Raw genomic sequence first — 24357 nt, forward strand, 5'->3', positions numbered from 1 at the left:
ATCTCTAAAATAGGGATGACATTGACCTTTTCTAACTTGTTATAAATATAGCATGCTTTGGAGGTTCTCATTTAGCAGACGTTGACACCTGATGAGTAGTCTGCCGAAATGCATAGTGTCTCTTTCTAACTGTAAAGATCGGTTCCTTTGAATTGTTTAGAGTATTTTACAGGTGTAATTACTTTTTAAGGGCATTGACAACGAAAATTTTTTTTCATACGTTTATCATAGATAGCTATGGAATACTTAATTTCGTGTTTTCGTGTCTCTTTAAATTTTACTGTTGAGAAAATTTGACATAAAGTTGAATCCTTATCCGCCATTTTGGAAAAAACATGCTAAATTATGCCGGAATACATTACTGACGTCATTGGCTGGTATCCACGAATGACACAATACAAAATAATAGTATTATAATAATATATAGCACATTGTGTTCACTGGATTTTAAAACAAAACAACAGTCGGCGGTTGTTAAGATTAACAAAAAGTTGTGTAGTTTATCACGCATATACTTTTCCAATATTTAGCGTCGTTATATACGGTGGCTCACAAGGGCCACACAAAATCAAAAATATTAATACACACACAAAATAAAATACACACACAAAATACATTATACACACACAATATAAAAATCACACACAAAATAAAAATACACACACAAAATAAAAATGCACACCAAAATAAAAGAAACACACAGGAATATGATTGCGGGCGCTTGCAGTGTCGGATGGTCTGACTATCATATTATCAGTTTAATAATCAGATATGTAATTCACTAATTGTGATTTTAACATGTGGTCGACTTGTCGTCGTATTTAACTGTTTCAACTGCGAAACATTTGAAATTACATTTGGAAGGAATCGAAAACAAGCTCTTGCATAATCCTGGCATAATTATGTTTTGTGCCAACTGTGTGCACAATCACTTGACGAAGCTTCTTTTTGTCACAAATGCGGTGTGCGTTTGGGAAGATTAACTTCTTTGCCAAAATGTTCTGAAGCGTGTGACGGTAGCGTCTCTTCAAGCAGTTGCCTTCGAGCTCTGCAAGTCCGTTAACTTCAACTTCAGTACCCCAAAGCTATTTTATAACTGGTACAGGACAGGCTAGAGCAATAATGTCCTTTCAAAGGACAACACATTAACCTTAATTTTAACCAGAATACGGGGAGCATTATCGTAAGCAACTTTGAAATAATTGATCACAGTGAAATCCGTGAATTTTGTTATGTACTCTGGAAGTTGGAACCATTAGAACTTTGAAAACAAACGATCAATTACGAGCAATTCCAGTAAGCCGACACTGCAAGCGCGCAATCATATTTTGTGTGTGTTTTTTATTTTGCGTGTGTATTTTTATTTTGTGTATTATTTTATTTTGTGTGTGTATTTTTATTTTGTGTGTGTATTTTTATTTTGTGTGTGTATTTTTATTTTGTGTGTGTATTTTTATTTTGTGTGTGTATTAATATTTTTATTTTGTGTGGTGGCCCTTGTGAGCCACCGTAGTTATAAGACGTAGAAACGTTTATTTTAGCAGATCTTACAACTAGGCTTTGCCGACATACCAAGTGTAAGCTCAGACGACAACAAGCGCGTTTTATACACTGAACATTTCGTGCAATAGAAATATTTCATTTTCCCATATTACAAACCTGTGACCAACAAATGAGTTATACGTTTAATTTATTGTAGACATAAGAGTCTTTGAAAGATTATGTAGTTTTATATAGGTGATAAGCTCTAAGCCCTTTGAATGTCTTGTTCTTGACTGTAGAGTTTCATTTATCCGTAATGTTTTACGTGCGTGTTTGTGTGCACAATGTACAAGTACACTTTTCGATTAACTTTATAACTTATGAATGAATACAAGTTTTAAGGTGGATCACTCATGCATTTTGCTTTTGCGCAGTTCGTGACAATGATATGGCTTCGCAATTTGCAGATCATAACAAAGAACATGAAAGAGCGTCTGTCTAAGACTAAATTTACGGTCTTTCGTGATAACATGCGTATTTAAAATGTGTATAAAGTCCGTCTGGTGACGCGAAGCGTTTTCGCATGCTAGCATAAACACAAGCAGAAATGGTCTTCGATGTTTCTTCCCCAAATTTGAAAAATTTTGCGACTATCGATACAGCTTGTGTATTCTCTCTAGATCCTCTTCAGACGGGGGCCAGTTTTCTTCAAAGATGCCGACACAGATGCCGACACACATCTATCTTTAACACACTTTCGCATCTATGCGACTAATCAATACAGCTTGTGTATTCTCTCTAGATCCTCTTCAGACAGGGGCCAGTTTTCTTCAAGATGCCGACACAGATGCCGACACACATCTATCTTTAACACACTTTCGCATCTATGCGACTAATCGATACAGCTTGTGTATTCTCTCTAGATCCTCATCAGACAGGGGCCAGTTTTCTTCAAGATGCCGACACACATCTATCTTTAACACACTTTCTGAGAGCATATTGTCCCTAAATTCTTGGTGTGTTGTCAAACAATTTATCCTTGAGTTTCAGTTTGGCCTAGCAAAGCCTCATACTCATCGTATTCAAGTGCTTTTTCGTGGCAACAAAATTGATTGCCTTTTTTGACAAAGTACAATGTCCACACTTACACCAACTAAGAGTTTGAAGGCGCCAAGCATTTGCTTTATCAAATTCAGCATGTATTTCATCCTCCGACGAGGACAAGTCGCTCTGCTCACTCTCCTGTTCGGAACCGCTTTCTTCGCTTGTTTCGGCCTTCACTTCAGGTTCATATTGATAGGGCAGAACCTCACCCGGTTGATTTTCGTGTATGTCATCCATTGCAGCAAAAAAATCCCGTAAAATACGCTTTAAATGTGTTGTAACGCAGTCAATCACAAAGTATATTGTATTGTTGTTTTGACTGCTCACCAGCCAATGACGTCACTACCGCTCGAGATAATTTTTTCAAAATTTTATCCAAGATGGCACAATTTATAAAACTTTTGCTGCAAATATCTCAGCAACAAAAATATTTTAGATAAAAACTTTTTCTATTTTAGTTGTTAGACATCGCAAAGGTTCAAAAATATGTCATAAAAATTTTCGTTGCTAATGTCCTGTAAAGGAAACGAATTGTCGGCTTTGTATTTTTTTAATATTTCTTCTTTTGAGTGTGTAAAGCTGTTCTCATAAGTTCTGTGTTCAGAAAGAACCATCTTGTTATTTAATGAGAAAATTTCCTAATTTTTAACTGCAGATTTTTCCTTCAATTTGATATATTGCAATTAATCGTTTTAGGTTTACGTGACCAACATCAACATGAACTAAATATTTCAGCGACACGCACTACTATAATCGATTATTATTTGCTGAAAGCAGTCGTGTGACTGAGTAACATGGCGGGTAATACGAAGCACTATACGAAGTCAGACACATCTAATTTATATTTTCGAACTCCTTTATTACAAAGTACTTGTTTAAGCAACAAAGTTGGTTGTAATGTATACTTGAAGCTAGAGAATGTGCAGCCAGCGGGCTCTTTTAAAATTCGCGGTGTTGCAAACTGCTGCAAGAAGGTATCACAATCATTATTTTATGATTCAATAGGTTTCTTGTACTATTCCCAGATGGTATACTTCTTTAAAATATATGAGGGAAAGGGAACTTTGATATTTTATAATAATAATTGTTATATTTATCGTGGCGTGTATTTATGATTCTTAATCACTCTCTGTAATTTCTGTACTTAATTAGGCTTTAGAGAAAGGTTACACTAACATTGTATCATCCTCTGGTATGTGAACGCACAATTTACTGCTGTAGTATTTCCTTGTAAAACTTTTTGCCATTTTCTTTCATCAAATAATGCAAGTTATTGTTGCTCAATTGTTGTTACATCTTCTCAATATTTTTCTGTTAAAGGAGGCAATGCCGGCTTGGCTGCAGCCTATGCAGGGAGAAAGCTAAAAATGCCCACAACTGTTGTTGTACCAGAAATTACACCTGATTTTACCATCAAAAGAATCAAAGAAGAAGGAGCAAATGTTATTGTAAAAGGAAAGGTAGATTATGCACTTCTTTTCTTGTAAAAATGTTTTATTGTTGCACACAAATGTTGAAAAGTTAACTAAGTGCGGATGAGATAGGCTTGCCTAAATACTGATTTGTTGACAGCAGTTGTATTCTGAAGCTATACGGTTATGTGGGACTTTGTTAGGCAAGATGATGTTAATTTGATGTGCAGGGGGGGTGACTTGATCATCATGAACTTTGATGATTATTTATTTCACTGTAATATAATTTATTTCACTGTAATATAATTTATTTTGCTGTAATATAATTTATTTCGTTGTAATATAATTTATTTCGCTGTAATATGATTTATTTCACTGTAATATAATTCATTTCATTCATATGTTTTTCATTGTTTGTATCACCTAAATGATTTCAATTTAAATGATTTTTGTATTTTTCTTCATTAATTTCATATAGGTTTGGGATGAAGCAAACATTCATGCTATTGAACTTTCCAAAATTCCTGGTAATTTTTCTTGATTTACTTTTTTTATATTATTAAAGTAGGGCAATGCAACCAAAATCTTTGATATTTAAAGAAAAAATTAACTGTGATGTAGCTTGCTCTGAAAATTTTGTTTATTTTCATGTTTTATTTCAGGTCACTTTCTTGTTCATCCTTTTGACCATGACGACATTTGGTAAGTTGCATTTAAATAAATCACTTTTCTTGGGATAAATGTAAGTTATGAATTATGGGAAATTATGGATATTTAATGGTTATATTCAGTATTATAAATAGAAAATACACTACAGAAATAGAAAATACAGTTAAAAAATGATCCTCTACTTAAAATATTTTCGTCTTACTATTAACAGTAGAGTTCTTTCTACAATCATAAATAATCGTTAACTGGAGGGTTACAGGAGAATGTCATAGACAATAATTTGATATAATTGATTATGTACACATTATTAAATGCAAGCGTCACTTCCGGCAAAGTGGTGCGCTTTGATTGGCTCAAAAACATTTTTGCCGGTCCATTATTTTCCCGTAATCGACCACGGTCCGAAACGCGTAATTTTACTGTCAAACGTAAACAAACTTCGTAATGCAAACAGCAAAACGCAAACAAAAAACCATTTACGAATGTGAGTCGAAGGAAAAACACTTGGAAAGCAGTTTAACTATCCAGACGATACAATTTGAAACGATTTATTTTTTATGAACGAAAACTAGAAAAGTGAAAATGAACCCGTAAAAACAGCAAAGACGAGAAAGAAAGCAAGCTTCGTTTCAGGTCAAATAATGCCATATAATAATCCTTTTAATAACCTCGCTTTCTCGGTCTTTACTGAGAATTATCGGACCTCTGTCTTTTGTACAAACCTCACCGGTCTGTACAAAAGACATCGATCCGATATTTCTCCGTAAAGACCTCGAGCTCGGTTATTAAGGGCTTATTAATGCAATTAACACAAATATATATACACATAAACAACGTCAGTGTCTCTGTGAGCGTTGAATACTTGTTCATTATTATTATAATGACAATGGATTACGATTAGGATTTATATCAAGATTTATATCAGGATTTATATTATGTATAATCTGTAATGATGACAATGGATGATTACGATGTGGACAATATTTTACAGTTTTGTGTCGTTGTGATCAGATTTAGGCAACGATTTCTTTGCGGTAATATTACTGCTGCTCGAAGTTTCCGTGTTTCTGAAGCGATGTCTATATAAATTTAGAGTTTTAGCGTTCAAAACAAAGGCCCATGCTACAAAAAAACCTTCTAATGATGTAAATATAACAAAAAGATAGTAAAACACAGATGTTGACGTCACCACTTGACCCAGGAGACCAAATAACCATGTAAAACCCATCAAGGTTGAAAGACGAATGTATATGCTGAGATTTGAAGATCGTTTTCCACTTGCAGTTAGACCTGCTTGATTCTGGGCGTGTTTACGAAGTTGTATAGCGGTTCTCACAAATTCCACGACATTAAACATCAGCATTAGTATCACAGGTATCGTTACAAAATAAACGTAGGAATTTGTTCCCGTTAACCAGCAAATATCCGTCTCTCCATAACCCAAATTTATTATTTCTTCGCTGTCGAGGACGACACAAATTGCGATAAACAAGGCAGGAATGATCCATACTAAGCACAAATACGCGTAAAACAGCTTTCGTTCGTGTCCCGGCGACATTTTTGGTGCAGGGAGGTTTTTTCCAAACACCTTTCGAGTATGATGAGCAATGACAACCATGCTGAAGAAAGACGCCAGTAGAAAATAATGTTCGATGATTGCAAATGCTTTACAGATATTTTCGTTGTCAGTTACCTTGGTAAAGTTTGTGGGGAGCCAGAATATTTCAAACAATAGCAAAGTAAAGGCGAAGTTCATTATGTTTTTACCTGGCAAAGTACGTAGTTGAGGGAATATGATGTAGGTGACGAGAAGAAATGTCAAGAAAACTATGGAGATAAGAAAAAAGACAAATGTGATATATCCAAGGGCTTCGTTGTGCACTTCACGAATTCTTTTGACAAACTTTACCACAAACGTTTGACAAGTTTTACAGAATAGTTTGAAAAATTTCATATTCTCCATAGTAATAGGTACGAAATATCTTGAATACGTAGATAGTGAGGTTATTCATCAAGTTATATTCTTGTGGTGAATAGATAACTTCAGTTCCATTACATTTTGTGGGAACATATTTTTACATACTGTGATGTTTCCTTGTTTCGCACTAAGTTTTTCTTTCCTTTCTCGGTAGTATTCATAATGTTCAAAAGTTTCATTTGTGCTTCGTATCAAAACACGTTCATTCTGCTGTAAAATATATTCTTCAGGAGTGTATGTTACCTTTCCAACACAAGCAAGGGGTCGGGATGTTGTTTTGATGATGGTATAGTTTAGATTTTTGATTTGAAGAGAAAATTCTTCCCTAAAGTATATAAACTCACGAATTCGTTTGTCAAACTCAGTGGCAATTATCGTGTTGAATAGAAATTGCAAACTTTGTTGTGATGTTAAGATGATCTTTGTTTCCACAATGTAGAACTGAATTATTGGTGTTAGAGGATAATCAACTTTCTTTATATTGATGTCGAAGAATTTTTCACGTGTCATGTTTAAGTATTTAGAAAGCGAGTTCTGAAAATCCATTGCTGTAAATGATATTTCAAACTGAATCTGCGAAGGTTTTAGCCAAGACAAGACATAAAATATTTCTCTTCCATTTTCTTCTGGTGAAGGTAACCAGTTAACACGACAGTCATGTAACTTATCATCATAGACCAATCCTTTTTTTTCACATCTTTCATCGTATATGGGGACTGAACTAACAACTTCATTCTGTCCTTGCGTGTGTCCAAATACAATGGATAACGACCGAGGTTGAAAAATGACGGGGCATTCTCTAGTAATTTCATCTGGAAAACATCGAAGAACGCTCACCCTATCTTTGGATAAACCATTGCACACTGCACAACGTGTGTTAGTGTAATAATCATAGCGGTATGAAACTAAATTAACATTTCCATAATCACACGATGGATCCTCTTTACCTGGTGGGCATTTATTGATAATGCTTCTCAAACAGTATCGCCTAGCTTGATTTGCTGCTGGTATAGGTCCCACGTCGTCACCGAACCGCGCATTATATTTTTCCAGGAAGCGAATACTTTTGGTTATATTGGAAGTTTCCGGGGGTATTACTGCAGATTCAAATTTAAGCGGCCAATAATTGTACTCCATCTCATTATTACAAATTGCACAATACCTGTTACGAAATGTTGTATTATCTTTAGATATCACTGGAAGATAACCAAAGATATCTCTTAAGATATCCAATGATGATCATGGGAGCCGTTTTATTGGTATCTCACACTTGCTTCGCGTTGAATCGCGAGGCCATTCATATGTACATCCGCTGACCATCCAAACTCCGTCTGCGAGTCCGCAATAATATGTCCCAAAGTTCTCACATGTGTAGTTATATGTCTTCCTCGGTGTTTCTCCTGATGTTTGCGCTCCACAATACTTTATGTAATCTGAACAACAATCTCCGAAAACTTCATGACAATCTGGATCACATGAGCATGTCATCTCGTCAATGTTTCGCCATTCTGTCTTGTTACTGCAGCGACCTTTGCATGACATTCGAGTTGAACATGTTGGTGTGAATGATTTTCTTGTTTTGCATAGTGAAATTAAGCCGTTAGAAACTTCATAGTTGCCGCGATCATAAAACATTCTAGTGTTCTTCACTTTCAAAGCCAAATTCTTGTATATGGTGACGTCATTCTTGGTGAGACCAACTTTGGTCAGCTGACAACCGTTTGGCATGTACTCCTCGCAAACCACAACATCATTTCCAATATCACCGTAGTACTGTGATCTCTCATAGGTTTTCCCAGTCGAGTTTATTTGAATTTTATCGTCGTCAATAACTGTATAACTGCGTTGATTGTAAATTTTTTTCCCAACACAAGATAATGGACGTGATGTAGTTTTAATTATAGTGTACGTGATGTTATTCCAAGTTATTGCATTGGATTGCTTAAAATATATGAGTTCTTGAAGATTTCTCGAACTTGAAGATGTATTATAGTATATATTAAAACTCTGTTCTGGAGTTAAAACAATTTTTGAATGAACTAAATGATATAATATTGGTGTTCCTGAATAGGAAGGCAATCCAAATACCCTTAGAGCTGTTTGTATACTGATGTTCTGTATCTGCGAGCTTTCAATACCATAATACTGATTCATTATACCTTTGAAGTCATTTTTATTGAACCTGTCGTTCGCTGATGGACTTAACCATGTTAAAATACGAAAAGAGTCCTTGTTTCCTGTTGGTATTGGCAATAATTGAACGCATTCTTCTAATCTTACGTCGTATCCGGAACATGAAGAATGTAAAGTTAATTTTGACGTAATGTTTCCATAGTCTAAATTCAATGTAAACTTTTGTGGGGGTGTTACTTTTGTGGTGGTGTCATTCGTTTTGTCATTTTGACACGAGTTCACAATTGTCTTTAAACAGTATCGTCTGGTCTGGTTAGTTTTTGGTTTTTGTGGTCCACTCCTTGGGAACTCGGCTCCGTGCATCAATAAAAAATTGATTTTCTTTTCAAAACTATATCGATTAGGTGGTAGAATGCTAGTTTTGATTTTTAAAGGAAAATATTCAAAATCACCCTTGATTCTGTTACATAGCGCGCAAAAATGGTTTCGAAACACCAAATCATATTTAATCGCCGGTAGGTACCGAGCAATGCCCGAAGCATTCTTCAAAGTTGTGACCGGTTGTTCGCATTTGCTTCGGATTATGTCGTATGGCCAGTCATGCGCACATCGTGATATCATCCATAAACCATTACCCACTTGGCACTGTCCCCTTGCATCAAAATGACCCAACGACTCACATGTCCAGTTAAATTTTTTTAAAGGAATTTCCAGGTTTTTTTGTTCTCCACAATATTTGACATAATCAGCACAACAATCATTAAAAATTTCATAACAAGCTACGTCACAGTAACATGAAAGGCCGTCATTGCTTCTCCAGTCAGTTTTATTTCCAGTACATCGACCTGAGCAGGATTTGTCTCTTTCACAAACCGGAGGAGCGTTGAAAATAGGCAATGGAGGAGGAGGTGGTAGAGGTGGTAGTAGAGGTGGTGGTGAGTGTGTCACATTGACGTTGGGGTTTGCATTTCGTTTAAAAATACGATGAGTGAAGTCGCCGTATGCCACTTGTTTATCTGAAAGGTCGTTGTACTTGAATGTGTTGTCACGCAAATTGGTCATATGTCTTGCTGGCGATTTACGCATGCTGCTTTGATCGCGAAACTTTTTTAAATTCACAATATTCTTGTCTTCTTTGACTTTTTCAAGATTTTTTCTATTCACATTGTCGACAACGTTGTGATTTGATCTTTCAATATTGTACCTTACATCTGCTTTCTCTTGCACAATGATTGCTGTACAAGTCACATGCAAACAAATCAAAAATTGCACAACCAATGTGCTTCGACGCAACATCTCTCTTTCACGTTTCATTTACTTACATTCAAGCTTGAATTGATAGGGCGACGCGAGTACTCCTTGACCTTTGCTTATTTCTTATGTGATATGCAAATTGCGATAGAAAAGAGAACACGTGTTGTTATTATTCTTGTTGTTTTTTGTGACTGTGAAATAAAAATATCTTCATCAAACCTGTTGTTAAAATTAGTGAAGTGTTGGGAGAAACTTGGGAGGCGATCCCCAACAAGATAGTTGATTTTTCATATCTTGGCAAATAGATGCTCGTCGTTGAGTTTAATTGATTTGTGTTTGGTTTTGTTTAAACAGATGACCATCAAATGCTGGTTCAACTCGCCTGTGGGGCAACCTTATCTGCATTATATTCTGATGTTTTACTAAAGTTGCAAAAAAGGTCACCTTAAATATTTGAAAGACGTTGTTGTGATTGTGTGCGGAGGAAGTGGTGTATCGTTAAAGAAACTGAAAGAATGGAAAGAAACTTTTGATATTGTAGATTAAATTTTCTTATTTTGAATAGTAGTATAGGTAACTGTAGTATATGCATTTCAACGTCGACAGCACATTTCATATCTACATACCGGTGTTACTTGAAGTCCTCCCCCCTGTAATGTTGTAATGTCGTCAAAGGAGGGCGATAAATTTTCAGGGAAAGAGAGGGTGTGTTAATTTTGTCGCGACTTAAGTTACAAGCTTATTAGTATTTGCCATGGTATTTGCCGAAATTTGTTCAAAAGTTATGGCGTTCAGTTGCAGTTTGTCAAACTTTTTCTGGATCTAATCTGCATAAGCTGATATTGTGATAGGAGAAAAACCATTCATTTTTACTATTTTATAAAATTATTTGTGTCTCGGTTATTCTATAGTCCATACCCTGTGAAATTTTGGTTGCTTTATACTTTGTTATATCTATCAATGTCTATCCATTTCTATCAATATCTATCCATCATAAAATATCTATCAATATCTGTTCATATAAACACATGTAGTACATTAAATTAATGTCGATTATGATTCAAAACTCACATTTCTAGTTTTAAGAATTTTTTATCATTGAACATAGGCTCCTACTTATTTTACTCATATTCATTTTTACAAACACAACGCTGCGTTGTCATGGCTTTTGTGTCGACACCATTGCAAAAACAAACATTTAGTTCAACTTCTTATGTCTGAAGTCTCAAACTAAATGCTCTGTTTGCAAACGATTGATGTTTTATGTGATATTTTAGTTATAGCTAATAATTAATGTATAGGTAAAAGCTTTTTTATTCAATTATATTTTATATCATTAGACATTCATATTTTGCCTCTTTGCATTAACATAATTCACCAGCTGCTGATTTTGGTCCATATGGATTGCTAAAATGTCTTTAAAGGACATTGGCAACGAAAATTTTTTTTCATACGTTTATCATAGATAGCTATGGAATACTTAATTTCGTGTTTTCGTGTCTCTTTTGAATTTTGCTGTTGAGAAAATTAGACATAAAGTTGAATCCTTATCCGCCATTTTGAAAAAAAAGCTAAATTATGCGGGAAACATTACCGACGTCATTGGCTGGTATCCACTGAATGACACAATATAAAATAATAGTATTATAATAATATATAGCACATTTGTTCACTGGAATTTTAAAACAAAAACAACAGTCGGCGGTTGTTAAGATTAACAAAAGTTGTGTAGTTTATCACGCTTATATACTTTTCCAATATTTAGTCGTTATAAGACGTAGAAACGTTTATTTTAGCAGATCTTACAACTTGGTTTTGCCGACATACCAAGTGTAAGCCCAGACAACAACAAGCGCGTTTTATACACTAAACATTTCGTGCAATAGAAATATTTCATTTTCCCATATTACAAACCTGTGACCAACAAATGAGTTATACGTTTAATTTATTATTTGTATACATAAGAGTCTTTGAAAGATTATGTAGTTTTATATAGGTGATAAGCTATAAGCCGCTATGTTTTGTTCTTGACTGTAGAGTTTCGTTTATCCGTAATGTTTTATGTGCGTGTTTGCGTGCACAATGTACAAGTACACTTTTCGATTAACTTTATAACTTATGAATGAATACAAGTTTTGGGTGGATCACTCATGTATTTTGCTTTTGCGCAGTTCGTGACAATCCTTTGACAATGATATGGCATCGCAATTGCAGATCATAACAAAGAACATCAAAGAGCGTCTGTCTAAGACTAAATTTACGGTCTTTCGTGATAACATGCGTATTTAAAATGTGTATAAAGTCCGTCTGGTTACGCGAAGCGTTTTCGTATGTTAGCATAAACACAAGCAGGAAATGGTCTTCGATCTTTCTTCCCCAAAATTTGAAAAATCCACCTAGAACATCTTTGATAGGCAACTAATCGATACAGCTTGTGTATTCTCTCTAGATCCTCATCAGACAGGGGCCAGTTTTCTTCAAGATGCCGACACACGTCTATATTTAACACACTTTCTGAGAGCATATTGTCCCTAAATTCTTGGTGTGTTGTCAAGCAATTTACTCCTTGAGTTTCTGTTTGGCCTAGCAAAGCCTCATACTCATCGTATTCTAGCGCTTTTTCGTGGCAAAAAAAACAATCGATTGCCTTTTTTGACAAAGTACAATGTCCACACTTACACCAACTAAGAGACTGAAGGCGCTAAGCATTTGCTTTCTCAAAATCAGCATGTATTTCATCCTCCGACGAGGACAAGTCGCTCTGCTCACTCTCCTGTTCGGAACCGCTTTCTTCACTAGTTTCGGCCTTCAATTCAGGTTCATATTGATAGGGCAGAACCTCACCCGGTTGATTTTCGTGTATGTCATCCATTACAGCAAAAACCCGTAAAATACGCTTTAAATGTGTTGTAACGCAGTCAATCACAAAGTATATTGTATTGTTGTTTTGACTGCTCACCAGCCAATGACGTCACTACCGCTCGAGATAATTTTATCAAAATTTTATCCAAGATGGCACAATTTATAAAACTTTGCTGCAAATATCTCAGCAACAAAATATTTTAGAGAAAAATTTTCTATTTTAGTTGTTAGACATCGCAAAGGTTCAAAATATGCCATAAAATTTTCGTTGCCAATGTCCTTTAAGGAAACGAATTGTCGGCTTTGTATTTTTAATATTTCTTCTTTTGAGTGTGTAAAGCTGTTCTCATAAGTTCTGTGTTCAGAAAGAACCATCTTGTTATTTAATGAGAAAATTTCCTAATTTTTAACTGCAGATTTTTCCTTCAATTTGATATATTGCAATTAATCGTTTTAGGTTTACGTGACCAACATCAACATGAACTAAATATTTCAGCGACCACGCACTACTATAATCGATTATTCTTTGCTGGAAGCAGTCATGTGACTGACTAACATGGCGGGTAACACAAAGCACTATACGAAGTCATACACATCTAATTTATATTTTCGAACTCCTTTATTACAAAGTACTTGTTTAAGCAACAAAGTTGGTTGTAATGTATACTTGAAGCTAGAGAATGTGCAGCCAGCGGGCTCTTTTAAAATTCGCGGTATTGGAAACTGCTGTAAGAAGGTGTCACAATCATTATTTTATGATTCAATAGGTTTCTTGTACTATTCCCAGATGGTATACTTCTTTAAAATATATGAGGGAAAGGGAACTTTGATATTTTATAATAATAATTGTTATAATTATCGTGGCATATACTTATGATACTTATTCACTCTCTGTAATTTCTGTACTTAATTAGGCTTTAGAGAAAGGTTACACTAACATTGTATCATCGTCAGGTATGTGAACGCACAATTTACTGCTGTAGTATTTCCTTGTAAAACTGTTTGCCATTTTCTTCCATCAAATAATGCAAGTTATTGTTGCTCAATTGTTGTTACATGTTCTCAATATTTTTCTGTTAAAGGAGGCAATGCTGGCTTGGCTGCAGCCTATGCAGGGAAAGCTAAAATGCCCACAACTGTTGTTGTACCAGAAATTACACCTGATTTTACCATCAAAGAATCAAAGAAGAAGGAGCAAATGTTATTGTAAAGGAAAGGTAGATTATGCACAACTTGTTTTCTTGTAAAAAATGTTTTATTGTTGCACACAAATGTTGAAAAGTTAACTAAGTGCGGATGAGATGGGCTTGTCTAAATACTGATTTGTTGACAGCAGTTGTATTCTGAAGCTATACGGTCATGTGGGACTTTGTTAGGCAAGATGATGTTAATTTGATGTGCAGGGGGGTTGACTTGATCATCATGAACTTTGATGATTATTCATTTCACTGTAATATAATTTATTTCGCTGTAATATAATTTATTTCATTCATATGTTTTTCATTGTTTGTATCACCTAAATGATTTCAATCTAAATGATTTTTGTATTTTTCTTCATTAATTTCATCCAGGTTTGGGATGAAGCAAACATTCATGCTATTGAACTTTCCAAAATTCCTGGTAATTTTTCTTGATTTACTTTTTTATATTATTAAAGTAGGGCAATGCAACCAAAATCTTTAACATTTAAAGAAAAAATTAACTGTGATGTAGCTTGCTCTGAAATTTTTGTTTTTCATGTTTTATGTCAGGTCACTTTCTTGTTCATCCTTTTGACCATGACGACATTTGGTAAGTTGCATTTAAATAAGTCACTTTTCTTGGGATAAATGTAAGTTATGAATTATGGGAAATTATGGATATTTAATGGTTATATTGAGTATTATATAGAAAATAACTACAGAAATAGAAAATACAGTTAAAAAATGATCTGCTACTTAAAATATTTTCGTCTTACTATTAACAGTAGAGTTCTTTCTACAATCATAAATAATCGTTAACTGGAGGGTTACAGGAGAATGTCAAAGACAATAATTTGATATAATTGATTATGCACACATTATTATAAGGCAAGCGTCACTTCCGGCAAAATGGTGCGCTTTGATTGGCTCAGAAACATTTTTGCCGGTCCATTATTTTCCCGTAATCGACCACGGTCCAAAACGCGTAATTTTACTGTCAAACGTAAACAAACTTCGTAATGCAAACAGCAAAACGCAAACAAAAAAACATTTACGAATGTGAGTCGAACGAAAAACACTTGGAAAACAGTTTAACTTTCCAGATGATACAATTTGAAACGATTTATTTTTTATGAACGAAAACTAGAAAAGTGAAAACGTGCCCGTAAAAACAGCAAGGATGAGAAAGAAAGCAAGCTTCGTTTCAGGTCAAATAATGCCATATAATATTCCTTTTAATAACCTCGCTTTCTCGGTCTTTACTGAGAATTATCGGACCTCTGTCTTTTTGTACAAACCTCACCGGTCTGTACAAAAAGACATCGATCCGTTATTTCTCCGTAAAGACCTCGAGCTCGGTTATTAAGGGCTTATTAATGCAATTAACACAAATATATATGCACATAAACACAACGTCAGTGTCTCTGTGAGCGTTGAATACTTGTTCATTATTATTATAATGACAATGGATTACGATTAGGATTTATATCAAGATTTATATCAGGATTTATATTATGTATAATCTGTAATGATGACAATGGATGATTACGATGTGGACAATATTTTACAGTTTTGTGTCGTTGTGATCAGATTTGGGCAACGATTTCTTTGCGGTAATATTACTGCTGCTCGAAGTTTTATCCGTGTTTCTGAAGCGATGTCTATATAAATTTAGAGTTTTAGCGTTCAAAACAAAGGCCCATGCTACAAAAAAACCTTCTAAGGATGTAAATATAACAAAAAGATAGTAAAACACAGATGTTGACGTCACCACTTGACCCAGGAGACCAAATAACCATGTAAAACCCATCAAGGTTGAAAGACGAATGTAAATGCTGAGATTTGAAGATCGTTTTCCACTTGCGGTTAGACCTGCTTGATTCTGGGCGTGTTTACGAAGTTGTATAGCGGTTCTCACAAATTCCACGACATTAAACATCAACATGAGTATCACAGGTATCGTTACAAAATAAACGTAGGAATTTGTTCCCGTTAGCCAGCAAATATCCGTCTCTCCATAACCCAAATTTATTATTTCTTCGCTGTCGAGGACGACACAAATTGCGATAAACAAGGCAGGAATGATCCATACTAAGCACAAATACGCGTAAAACAGCTTTCGTTCGTGTCCCGGCGACATTTTTGGTGCAGGGAGGTTTTTTCCAAACACCTTTCGGGTATGATGAGCAATGACAACCATGCTGAAGAAAGACGCCAGTAGAAAATAATGTTCGATGATTGCAAATGCTTTACAGATATTTTCGTTGTCAGTTACCTTGGTAAAGTTTGTGGGAGCCAGAATATTTCAAACAATAGCAAAGTAAAGGCGAAGTTCATTATGTTTTTACCTGGCAAAGTACGTAGTTGAGGGAATATGATGTAGGTGACGAGAAGAAATGTCAAGAAAATTATGGAGATGAGAAAAAAGACAAATGTGATATATCCAAGGGCTTCGTTGTGCACTTCACGAATTCTTTTGACAAACTTTACCACAAACGTTTGACAAGTTTTACAGAATAGTTTGAAAGAATTTCATATTCTCCATAGTAATAGGTACGAAATGTCTTGAATACGTAGATAGTGAGGTTATTCATCAAGTTATATTCTTGTGGTGAATAGATAACTTCAGTTCCATTACATTTTGTGGGAACATATTTTTTACATACTGTGATGTTTCCTTGTTTCGCACTAAGTTTTTCTTTCCTTTCTCGGTAGTATTCATAATGTTCAAAAGTTTCATTTGTGCTTCGTATCAAAACACGTTCATTCTGCTGTAAAATATATTCTTCAGGAGTGTATGTTACCTTTCCAACACAAGCAAGGGGTCGGGATGTTGTTTTGATGATGGTATAGTTTAGATTTTTGATTTGAAGAGAAAATTCTTCCCTAAAGTATATAAACTCACGAATTCGTTTGTCAAACTCAGTGGCATTTATCGTGTTGAATAGAAATTGCAAACTTTGTTGTGATGTTAAGATGATCTTTGTTTCCACAATGTAGAACTGAATTATTGATGTTTGAGAATAAGAAACTTTCGTTATATTGATGTCGAAGAATTGTTCGCGTGTCATGTTTAAGTATTTAGAAAGCGAGTTCTGAAAATCCATTGCTGTAAATGATATTTCAAACTGAATCTGCGATGGTTGTAGCCAAGACAAGACATAAAATATTTCTCTTCCATTTTCTTCTGGTGAAGGTAACCAGTTAACACGACAGACATGTAACTTATCATCATAGACCAATCCGTTTCTTTCACATCTTTCATCGTATATGGGGACTGAACTAACAACTTCATTCTGTCCTTGCGTGTGTCCAAGTACAATGGATAACGACCTTGGTCGAAAACCGCCGTGGCATGCTTTAATAATTTCATATGGAAAACATTGAGGAACGCTCACTCTATCTTTGGATAAACCATTGCACACTGCACAACGTGTGTTAGTGTAATGATCACTGCCGAATGAAACTAAATTAACATTTCCATAATCACACGATGGATCCTCTTTACCTGGTGGACATTTATTGATAATGCTTCTCAAACAGTATCGCCTAGCTTGATCTGTTGCTGGTATAGGTCCCACGAAGTCATCGAACCGCGCATTGTATTTTTCCAGGAAGCGAATAATTTTGGTTATATTGGAAGTTTCCGGGGGTATTACTGCAGATTCAAATTTAAGCGGCCAATAATTGTACTCCATCTCATTATTACAAATTGCACAATACCTGTTACGAAATGTTGTATTATCCTTGGATATCACTGGAAGATAACCAAAGATATCTGTTAAGATATCCAATGATGATCGTGGGAGCCGTTTTATTGGTATCTCACACTTGCTTCGCGTTGAATCGCGAGGCCATTCATATGTACATCCGCTGACCATCCAAACTCCGTCTGCGACTGTGCAAAATGCTGAATCATATTTGCCAAAGTTCTCACATGTGTAGTTAAATGTCTTCCTCCGTGTTTCTCCAGTTGTTTGCGCTCCACAATACTTTGTGTAATCTGAACAACAATCTCCGAAAACTTCATGACAATCTGGATCACATGAGCATGTCATTTCGACAATGTTTCGCCATTCTGTCTTGTTACTGCAGCGACCTTTGCATGACATTTGAGTTGAACATGTTGGTGTGGAAGATCCTCTTGTTTTGCATAGTGAAATTAAGCCGTTAGAAACTTCATAGTTGCCGCGATCATAAAACATTCTAGTGTTCTTCACTTTCAAAGCTAAATTCTTGTATATGGTGACGTCATCCTTGGTGAGACCAACTTTTGTCAGCTGACAACCGTTTGGCATGTATTCCTCGCAAACCACAACATCATTTCCAATATCACCGTAGTACTGTGATCTTTCATAAGTTTTCCCAGTCGAGTTTATTTGAATTTTATCGTCGTCAATGACTGTATAACTGCGTTGATCGTAAATTTTTTTCCCAACACAAGATAATGGACGTGATGTAGTTTTAATTATAGTGTACGTGATGTTATTCCAAGTTATTGCATTGGATTGCTTAAAATATATGAGTTCTTGAAGATTTTTCGAACTTGAAGATGTATTATAGTATATATTAAAACTCTGTTCTGGAGTTAAAACAATTGTTGAAAGAACTAAATGATATAATATTGGTGTTCCTGAATAGGAAGGCAATCCAAATACCCTTAGAACTGTTTGTATACTGATGTTCTGTATCTGCGAGCTTTCAATACCATAATACTGATTCATTATACCTTTGAAGTCATTTTTATTGAACCTGTCGTTTTCTGATGGACTTAACCATGTTAAAATACGAAAAGAGTCCTTGTTTCCTGTTGGTATTGGCAATAATTGAACGCATTCTTCTAATCTTACGTCGTATCCGGAACATGAACGATGTAAAGTTAATTTTGACGTAATGTTTCCATAGTCTAAATTCAATGTAAACTTTTGTGGGGGTGTTGACATACAAATATGGCTAAAAAAGTCCGGAAAACATTGATAAGGTCCAAGGGGATTGTTACATAAAGCACATTCGTAGTTTTTATAATATCGTCCAAAAATTGAGATTATACTCACAGATCCATTCCTACAAGTATCATTCCTTTTGTCATTTTGACACGAGTTCACAATTGTCTTTAAACAGTATCGTCTGGTCTGGTTAGTTTTTGGTTTTTGTGGTCCACTCCTTGGGAACTCGGCTCCGTGCATCAATAAAAAATTGATTTTCTTTTCAAAACTATATCTATTAGGTGGTAGAATGCTAGTTTTGATTCTTAAAGGAAAATATTCAAAATCACCTTTGATTCTGTTACATAGCGCGCAAAAATGGTTTCGAAACACCAAATCATATTTAATCGCCGGTAGGTACCGAGCAATGCCCGAAGCATTCTTCAAAGTTGTGACCGGTTGTTCGCATTTGCTTCGGATTATGTCGTAAGGCCAGTCATGCGCACATCGTGATATCATCCATAAACCATTACCCACTTGGCACTGTCCCCTTGCATCATAATGACCCAACGACTCACATGTCCAGTTAAATTTTTTTAAAGGAATTTCCACGTTTTTTTGTTCTCCACAATATTTGACATAATCAGCACAACAATCATTAAAAATTTCATAACAAGCTACGTCACAGTAACATGAAAGGCCGTCATTGCTTCTCCAGTCAGTTTTATTTCCAGTACATCGACCTGAGCAGGATTTTTCTCTTTCACAAACCGGAGGAACGTTGAAAATAGGCAATGGAGGAGGAGGTGGTATTTTTGGTGGTAGAGGTGGTGGTATTTTTGGTGGTGGAGGTGGTGGTAGAGGTGGTGGCGAGATTGTCACATTGACGTTGGGGTTTGCATTTCGTTTAAAAATACGATGAGTGAAGTCGCCGTATGCCACTTGTTTATCTGAAAGGTCGTTGTACTTGAATGTGTTGTCACGCAAATTGGTAATATGTCTTGCTGGCGATTTACGTATGCTGCTTTGATCGCGAAACTTTTTTAAATTCGCAATATGCAATGTATGCTTGTCTTCTTTGAATTTTTCAAGATTTTTTCTATTCACATTGTTGACAACGTTGTGATATGAACTTTCAATATTGTACCTCACGTCATGGTCTGCTTTCTCTTCCACAGTGATTGCTGTACAAGTCACATGTAAACAAATCAAAAATTGCACAACCAATGTGCTTCGAGTTAACATCTGTCTTTGACGTTTCATTTACTTACATTCAAGCTTGAATTGATAGGGCGACGCGAGTACTCCTTGACCTTTTCTTATTTCTTCGTGTCTGTTTATCAATATTTGTGACGTTGCCAATTTGCCACCAACGTCACGTTTCCGTTTCCAATTGATCTTTATTCAATTCATCCTAATCGGCATTTTTTGGCATTTGCATGATTTTAACATTTGGCATTCATTGTTTTGCCTACGTTAGTTCAACAAAGAACATAAAGAACTTTTATTAATTTATGTATTTATAGATGCGTACAGCTCAGTGAGGATAGGCTAGCATTGATTATACGTATAAGTATTGATGAATAAAGCTCAATGTTGATTTACTTTTCTATACACCCTATATGTTTTCTGTTGTAGTAAATACTATCAAAACCAAATTTTGACCAATTTTTACCGATGAAATGTGTAGTTGGTAACATTGACATCATTTTCATTTATTAGCTTTACACTATATGAAAAATTCTGTTTGACTAGGAAAGCGTGCGGATTTTTTGTTATTTTGAGCTGAAATAAAGTGAATAAAAGCTGGAAATGACATGCAAAAAAATTTTGATGCGTATAGCTCAGTGATGTCATTCTTTTTAGGGAGGGTCATTCAACAATGATTGACGAAATAGCTGAAAGTTTAGCATTGAAACCATCTGTGGTGGTGTTATCAGTTGGGGGTGGTGGTCTTTTATGTGGAGTACTTCGTGGGATGAGTCGAGTGGGCTGGAACGACGTGCCTGTAGTTGCTATGGAAACTATGGGAGCTAATTGCCTGGCTGCTTCTGTGGAAGCTGGTCACCTAGTGACGATTCCTGCTATTACGAGGTGATGAAACTGATATGTCATAGTGGCTCACGCTCCAGTTGCTAACCCATTTGAAGTCAGTTTACACGACACTTGATGTGATTATCACTGAAATTTTTAATTTTTATTTCATTTTATTACAACTAAAATACCGTATTCTACACTCACGTCTTATAAACATGAATGAATATTAAATCTTACATAATTATAAACAAATAATCATACACACGATATCCGCGCAAATTACCGATGTAAGGTAACGTTAAATATTATCTTTTCATACTCTTCACCTAGTTATTTTTCTTTTAGCTTTAAATAACTTGAATTGCGAAATGACCGTTATGTATAATGTACCATAAAAATTACCATTATGTGTTATGTACGATAAAAAGTGACCGTTATGCTAAAATACCAAGTTTTTCTAGCATTGCAAAATGTCTAGGAGCGCAAAGAGCGTGCAATGAAGCCTACAGCTGGTTATCTCGTCATAAAGTTATTTCTTATGTTGTAAACGACAAGGATGCTGTCAACGCTTGTTTAAAATTTGCTGGTAATTAGAGAGTTGATTTTTCATATCTTGCCAAATAGATGCTCGTTGTTGAGTTGAATTGATTTGTGTTTGGTTTTGTTTAAACAGATGACCATCAAATGCTGGTTCAACCCGCCTGTGGGGCAACCTTATCTGCATTATATTCTGATGTTTTACTAAAGTTGCACAAGGAAGGTCACCTTAAATATTTGAAAGACGTTGTTGTGATTGTGTGCGGAGGAAGCGGTGTATCGTTAAAGAAACTGAAAGAATGGAAAGAAACTTTTGGTATTGTAGATTAAATTTTCTCATTTTGAATGGTAGTATAGGTAACTGTAGTATATGCATTTCAACGTCGACAGCACATTTCATATTTACATACCGGTGTTACTTGAAGTCCTCCCCCCTGTAATGTTGTAATGTCGTCAAAGGAGGGCGATAAATTTTCAGGGAAAGGGAGGGTGGGTTAATTTTGTCGCGACTTAAGTTACAAGCTTATTACTATTTGCCATGATATTTGTCGAAATTCGTTCAAAAGTTATGGCGTTCAGTTGCAGTTTGTCTAACGTTTTCTGGATCTAATCTGCATTAGCTGATATTGTGATAGGCGAGAAAAACCATTCATTTTTTACTATTTTATAAAAATTATTCGTATCTCGGCTATTCTACAGTCCATACCCTGTGCAATCTTGGTTGCTTTATACTTTGTCATATCTATCAATGTCTATCCGTCATAAAAATGTATTATTAAATATCTATCAATGTCTATCCATTTCTATCAATATCTATCCATCATAAAATATCTATCAATATCTGTTCATATAAACACATGTAGTACATTAAATTAATGTCGATTATGAATCGTAACTCACATTTCTAGTTTTAAAAATTTTTTATTATTGAACATAGGCTCCTACTTATTTTACTCATATTCATTTTTACAAACACAACACTGCATTGTCATGGCTTTTGTGTCGACACCATTGCAAAAACAAACATTTAGTTCAACTTCTTATGTCTGAAGTCTCAAACTTAATGCTCTGTTTGCAAACGATTGATGTTTTATGTGATATTTTAGTTATATCTAATATTTAATGTTTAGGTAAAAGCTTTTTTATTCAATTATATCTTATATCATTAGACATTCATATTTTGCCTCTTTGCATTAACATAATTCACCAGCTGCTGATTTTGGTCCATATGGATTGCTAAAATGTCTTTAAAGGAAAATGATACTCTCTGAAATTTTAGTGAAGTGTGTTATAATACACTCTATAAAATGTTTCAAAACTTATATCAATGATGGCTACAGCATACTGTTGTCTTTTCTCTCCCCCTTGTTTTGAAATGACAGGAGTTAAATGTAAAACAGATTAAAGCTGATTGATATTTTTTCGTTAAAAATATTCTGAAACGATCGTTTTTTGCTGATCCGCGATTCATTTATTTTCCCGATTCCTTCAAATGCTGCTTTGGTCTGTATATCCTCTTGTTCCGAGGTAAGATCTCATTTTCACAATCTATCTTACCAACGTTTGAGGCTGCGTTGTCCCTGCTTATAAATATAAAGTTGCTTTTTTTCATTTTTCAGTGTTTTAAAGTTTTCCTCCAAGTCGCCGTAAGGAAATATTGTTTAACATATTGTGTCCCTTTATATTAGTTTTCTTCATTGTAAGTTGTCATTAGTTAAAGGCACTTTGTCAGCACGTCAATCACAACAAGCTGTTACAAACTCATTTCCTTGTATTATTTTGAATATCTAATATAAGTTTGATTTTTGTTATTTTACTTTTTTGTTAACTTGTGACATATTCGGGCAATTGTTCAATGAAATGGGTTTTTTCCGTGTCAGTTTGGTTTTTCAGGGATAGCTAGTGTAAAAATTATTCTTTGTCACATTGTGAGCACATATTTCCCATTGTTTTGAGAGACGTACTTTTTAATTAAGTTGGCTGAAAATCTGCAAGACAGACATGTTTATATGGTTGGAAAGTGTTCTCTTGTTTTCTGTATTTACCTTTTAGGACACGTTTTTTTTAAACTAAGTTTGTAAACGGACACGGAAAATTGCAGACGGTCGGATTTGGTTAATGGTGATGATAATGGGAGATTGCCTTTTCACTGCGTCCAGCATTGCCTAATTCAGTGAAAGCTAGCGCACGTCGTTCCAGTAAAACCTTATTCCTGAAAACGTAGCTTCCCTTTCCCACGATAATTTGCTTTAGTTATGGATGACGACCAAATGCTTGTCCAATGCTTTGCCATTCGTCATATTCCTTTCTAAAGTATTGAGTCGTCTTAAAACTTTAACAGATGCTGTTGTTGTTTGCTGAGTGAGTAATGTATCGTTAAAGGAAATGCAAGAATGGTAACAAATTGGCGGTGGAATAAATTTCTATGAATTTTGCTGTGTTGCCCTAAAGATACGTCTTAACATGGCGTAATTTAACACACCTTGTCAACTAATATTTACTAAATATGGAATTTTCGCAATATAATTATCCATTTATGCTGTGAGCTCGGTTTCCCTTAAAAAGAATTCAAATTTGAATAGCTGCAAATGCAAGATTGGATTTGCTTATCTTTTCATCTGTAATGTTTATCGATTACACTTTTTCAACTTTCTATTTCAATTTAATTTTTGGAATATCAATAAAACACATTCAGGAAACCAGTAATACGAGAATTTAGTTTCAAACATTATCTATAGCACACAGTTTAGATTTTGAAAGTAATTTTTCTTTGTGAAACATTT

At 35.0% G+C, this 24357-nt stretch overlaps 4 protein-coding genes across 5 annotated transcripts; 2 read left to right on the forward strand and 2 right to left on the reverse strand.

Annotated features, from left to right (window-relative positions):
* Positions 1-3201: 3201 nt before the first annotated feature.
* On the forward strand, positions 3202-10735 carry LOC124433738 (serine dehydratase-like). The gene is made up of 6 exons (XM_046983518.1): positions 3202-3560; positions 3739-3778; positions 3907-4046; positions 4477-4525; positions 4661-4700; positions 10387-10735. Coding segments are annotated over exons 1-6 (450 nt in total). The 5' UTR covers positions 3202-3380; the 3' UTR covers positions 10388-10735.
* On the reverse strand, positions 5510-6591 carry LOC124433736 (adhesion G-protein coupled receptor G2-like). Its single transcript, XM_046983516.1, has one exon. It carries the CDS (start codon positions 6421-6423, stop codon positions 5653-5655), a length of 771 nt encoding a protein of 256 aa, XP_046839472.1. The 5' UTR covers positions 6424-6591; the 3' UTR covers positions 5510-5652.
* On the reverse strand, positions 6789-20339 carry LOC124433734. 2 transcript variants are annotated; one of them, XM_046983515.1, is made up of 2 exons: positions 17954-20339; positions 6789-7962 (listed from the first exon to the last, which is right to left on the reverse strand). In XM_046983515.1, the coding sequence occupies exons 1-2, from the start codon at positions 20261-20263 to the stop codon at positions 7885-7887; spliced, it is 2388 nt and encodes a 795-aa protein (XP_046839471.1). In that variant the 5' UTR covers positions 20264-20339; the 3' UTR covers positions 6789-7884. The 2 variants fall into 2 exon arrangements, with proteins under 2 accessions (XP_046839471.1, XP_046839470.1); XM_046983514.1 differs by lacking the exon at positions 6789-7962 and adding an exon at positions 17593-17733 and having other exon boundaries at positions 17799-20339.
* Positions 14020-22475, forward strand: LOC124433737 (L-serine dehydratase/L-threonine deaminase-like). Its single transcript, XM_046983517.1, has 6 exons — positions 14020-14111; positions 14466-14514; positions 14646-14685; positions 20867-21094; positions 21499-21623; positions 21711-22475. The coding sequence occupies exons 4-6, from the start codon at positions 20883-20885 to the stop codon at positions 21902-21904; spliced, it is 531 nt and encodes a 176-aa protein (XP_046839473.1). The 5' UTR covers positions 14020-14111; positions 14466-14514; positions 14646-14685; positions 20867-20882; the 3' UTR covers positions 21905-22475.
* Positions 22476-24357: the final 1882 nt, after the last annotated feature.

Source organism: Xenia sp. Carnegie-2017, unplaced genomic scaffold (assembly GCF_021976095.1).
Source record: "Xenia sp. Carnegie-2017 unplaced genomic scaffold, XeniaSp_v1 HiC_scaffold_14, whole genome shotgun sequence".
Classification (NCBI taxonomy): Eukaryota; Metazoa; Cnidaria; class Anthozoa; order Malacalcyonacea; family Xeniidae; genus Xenia; species Xenia sp. Carnegie-2017.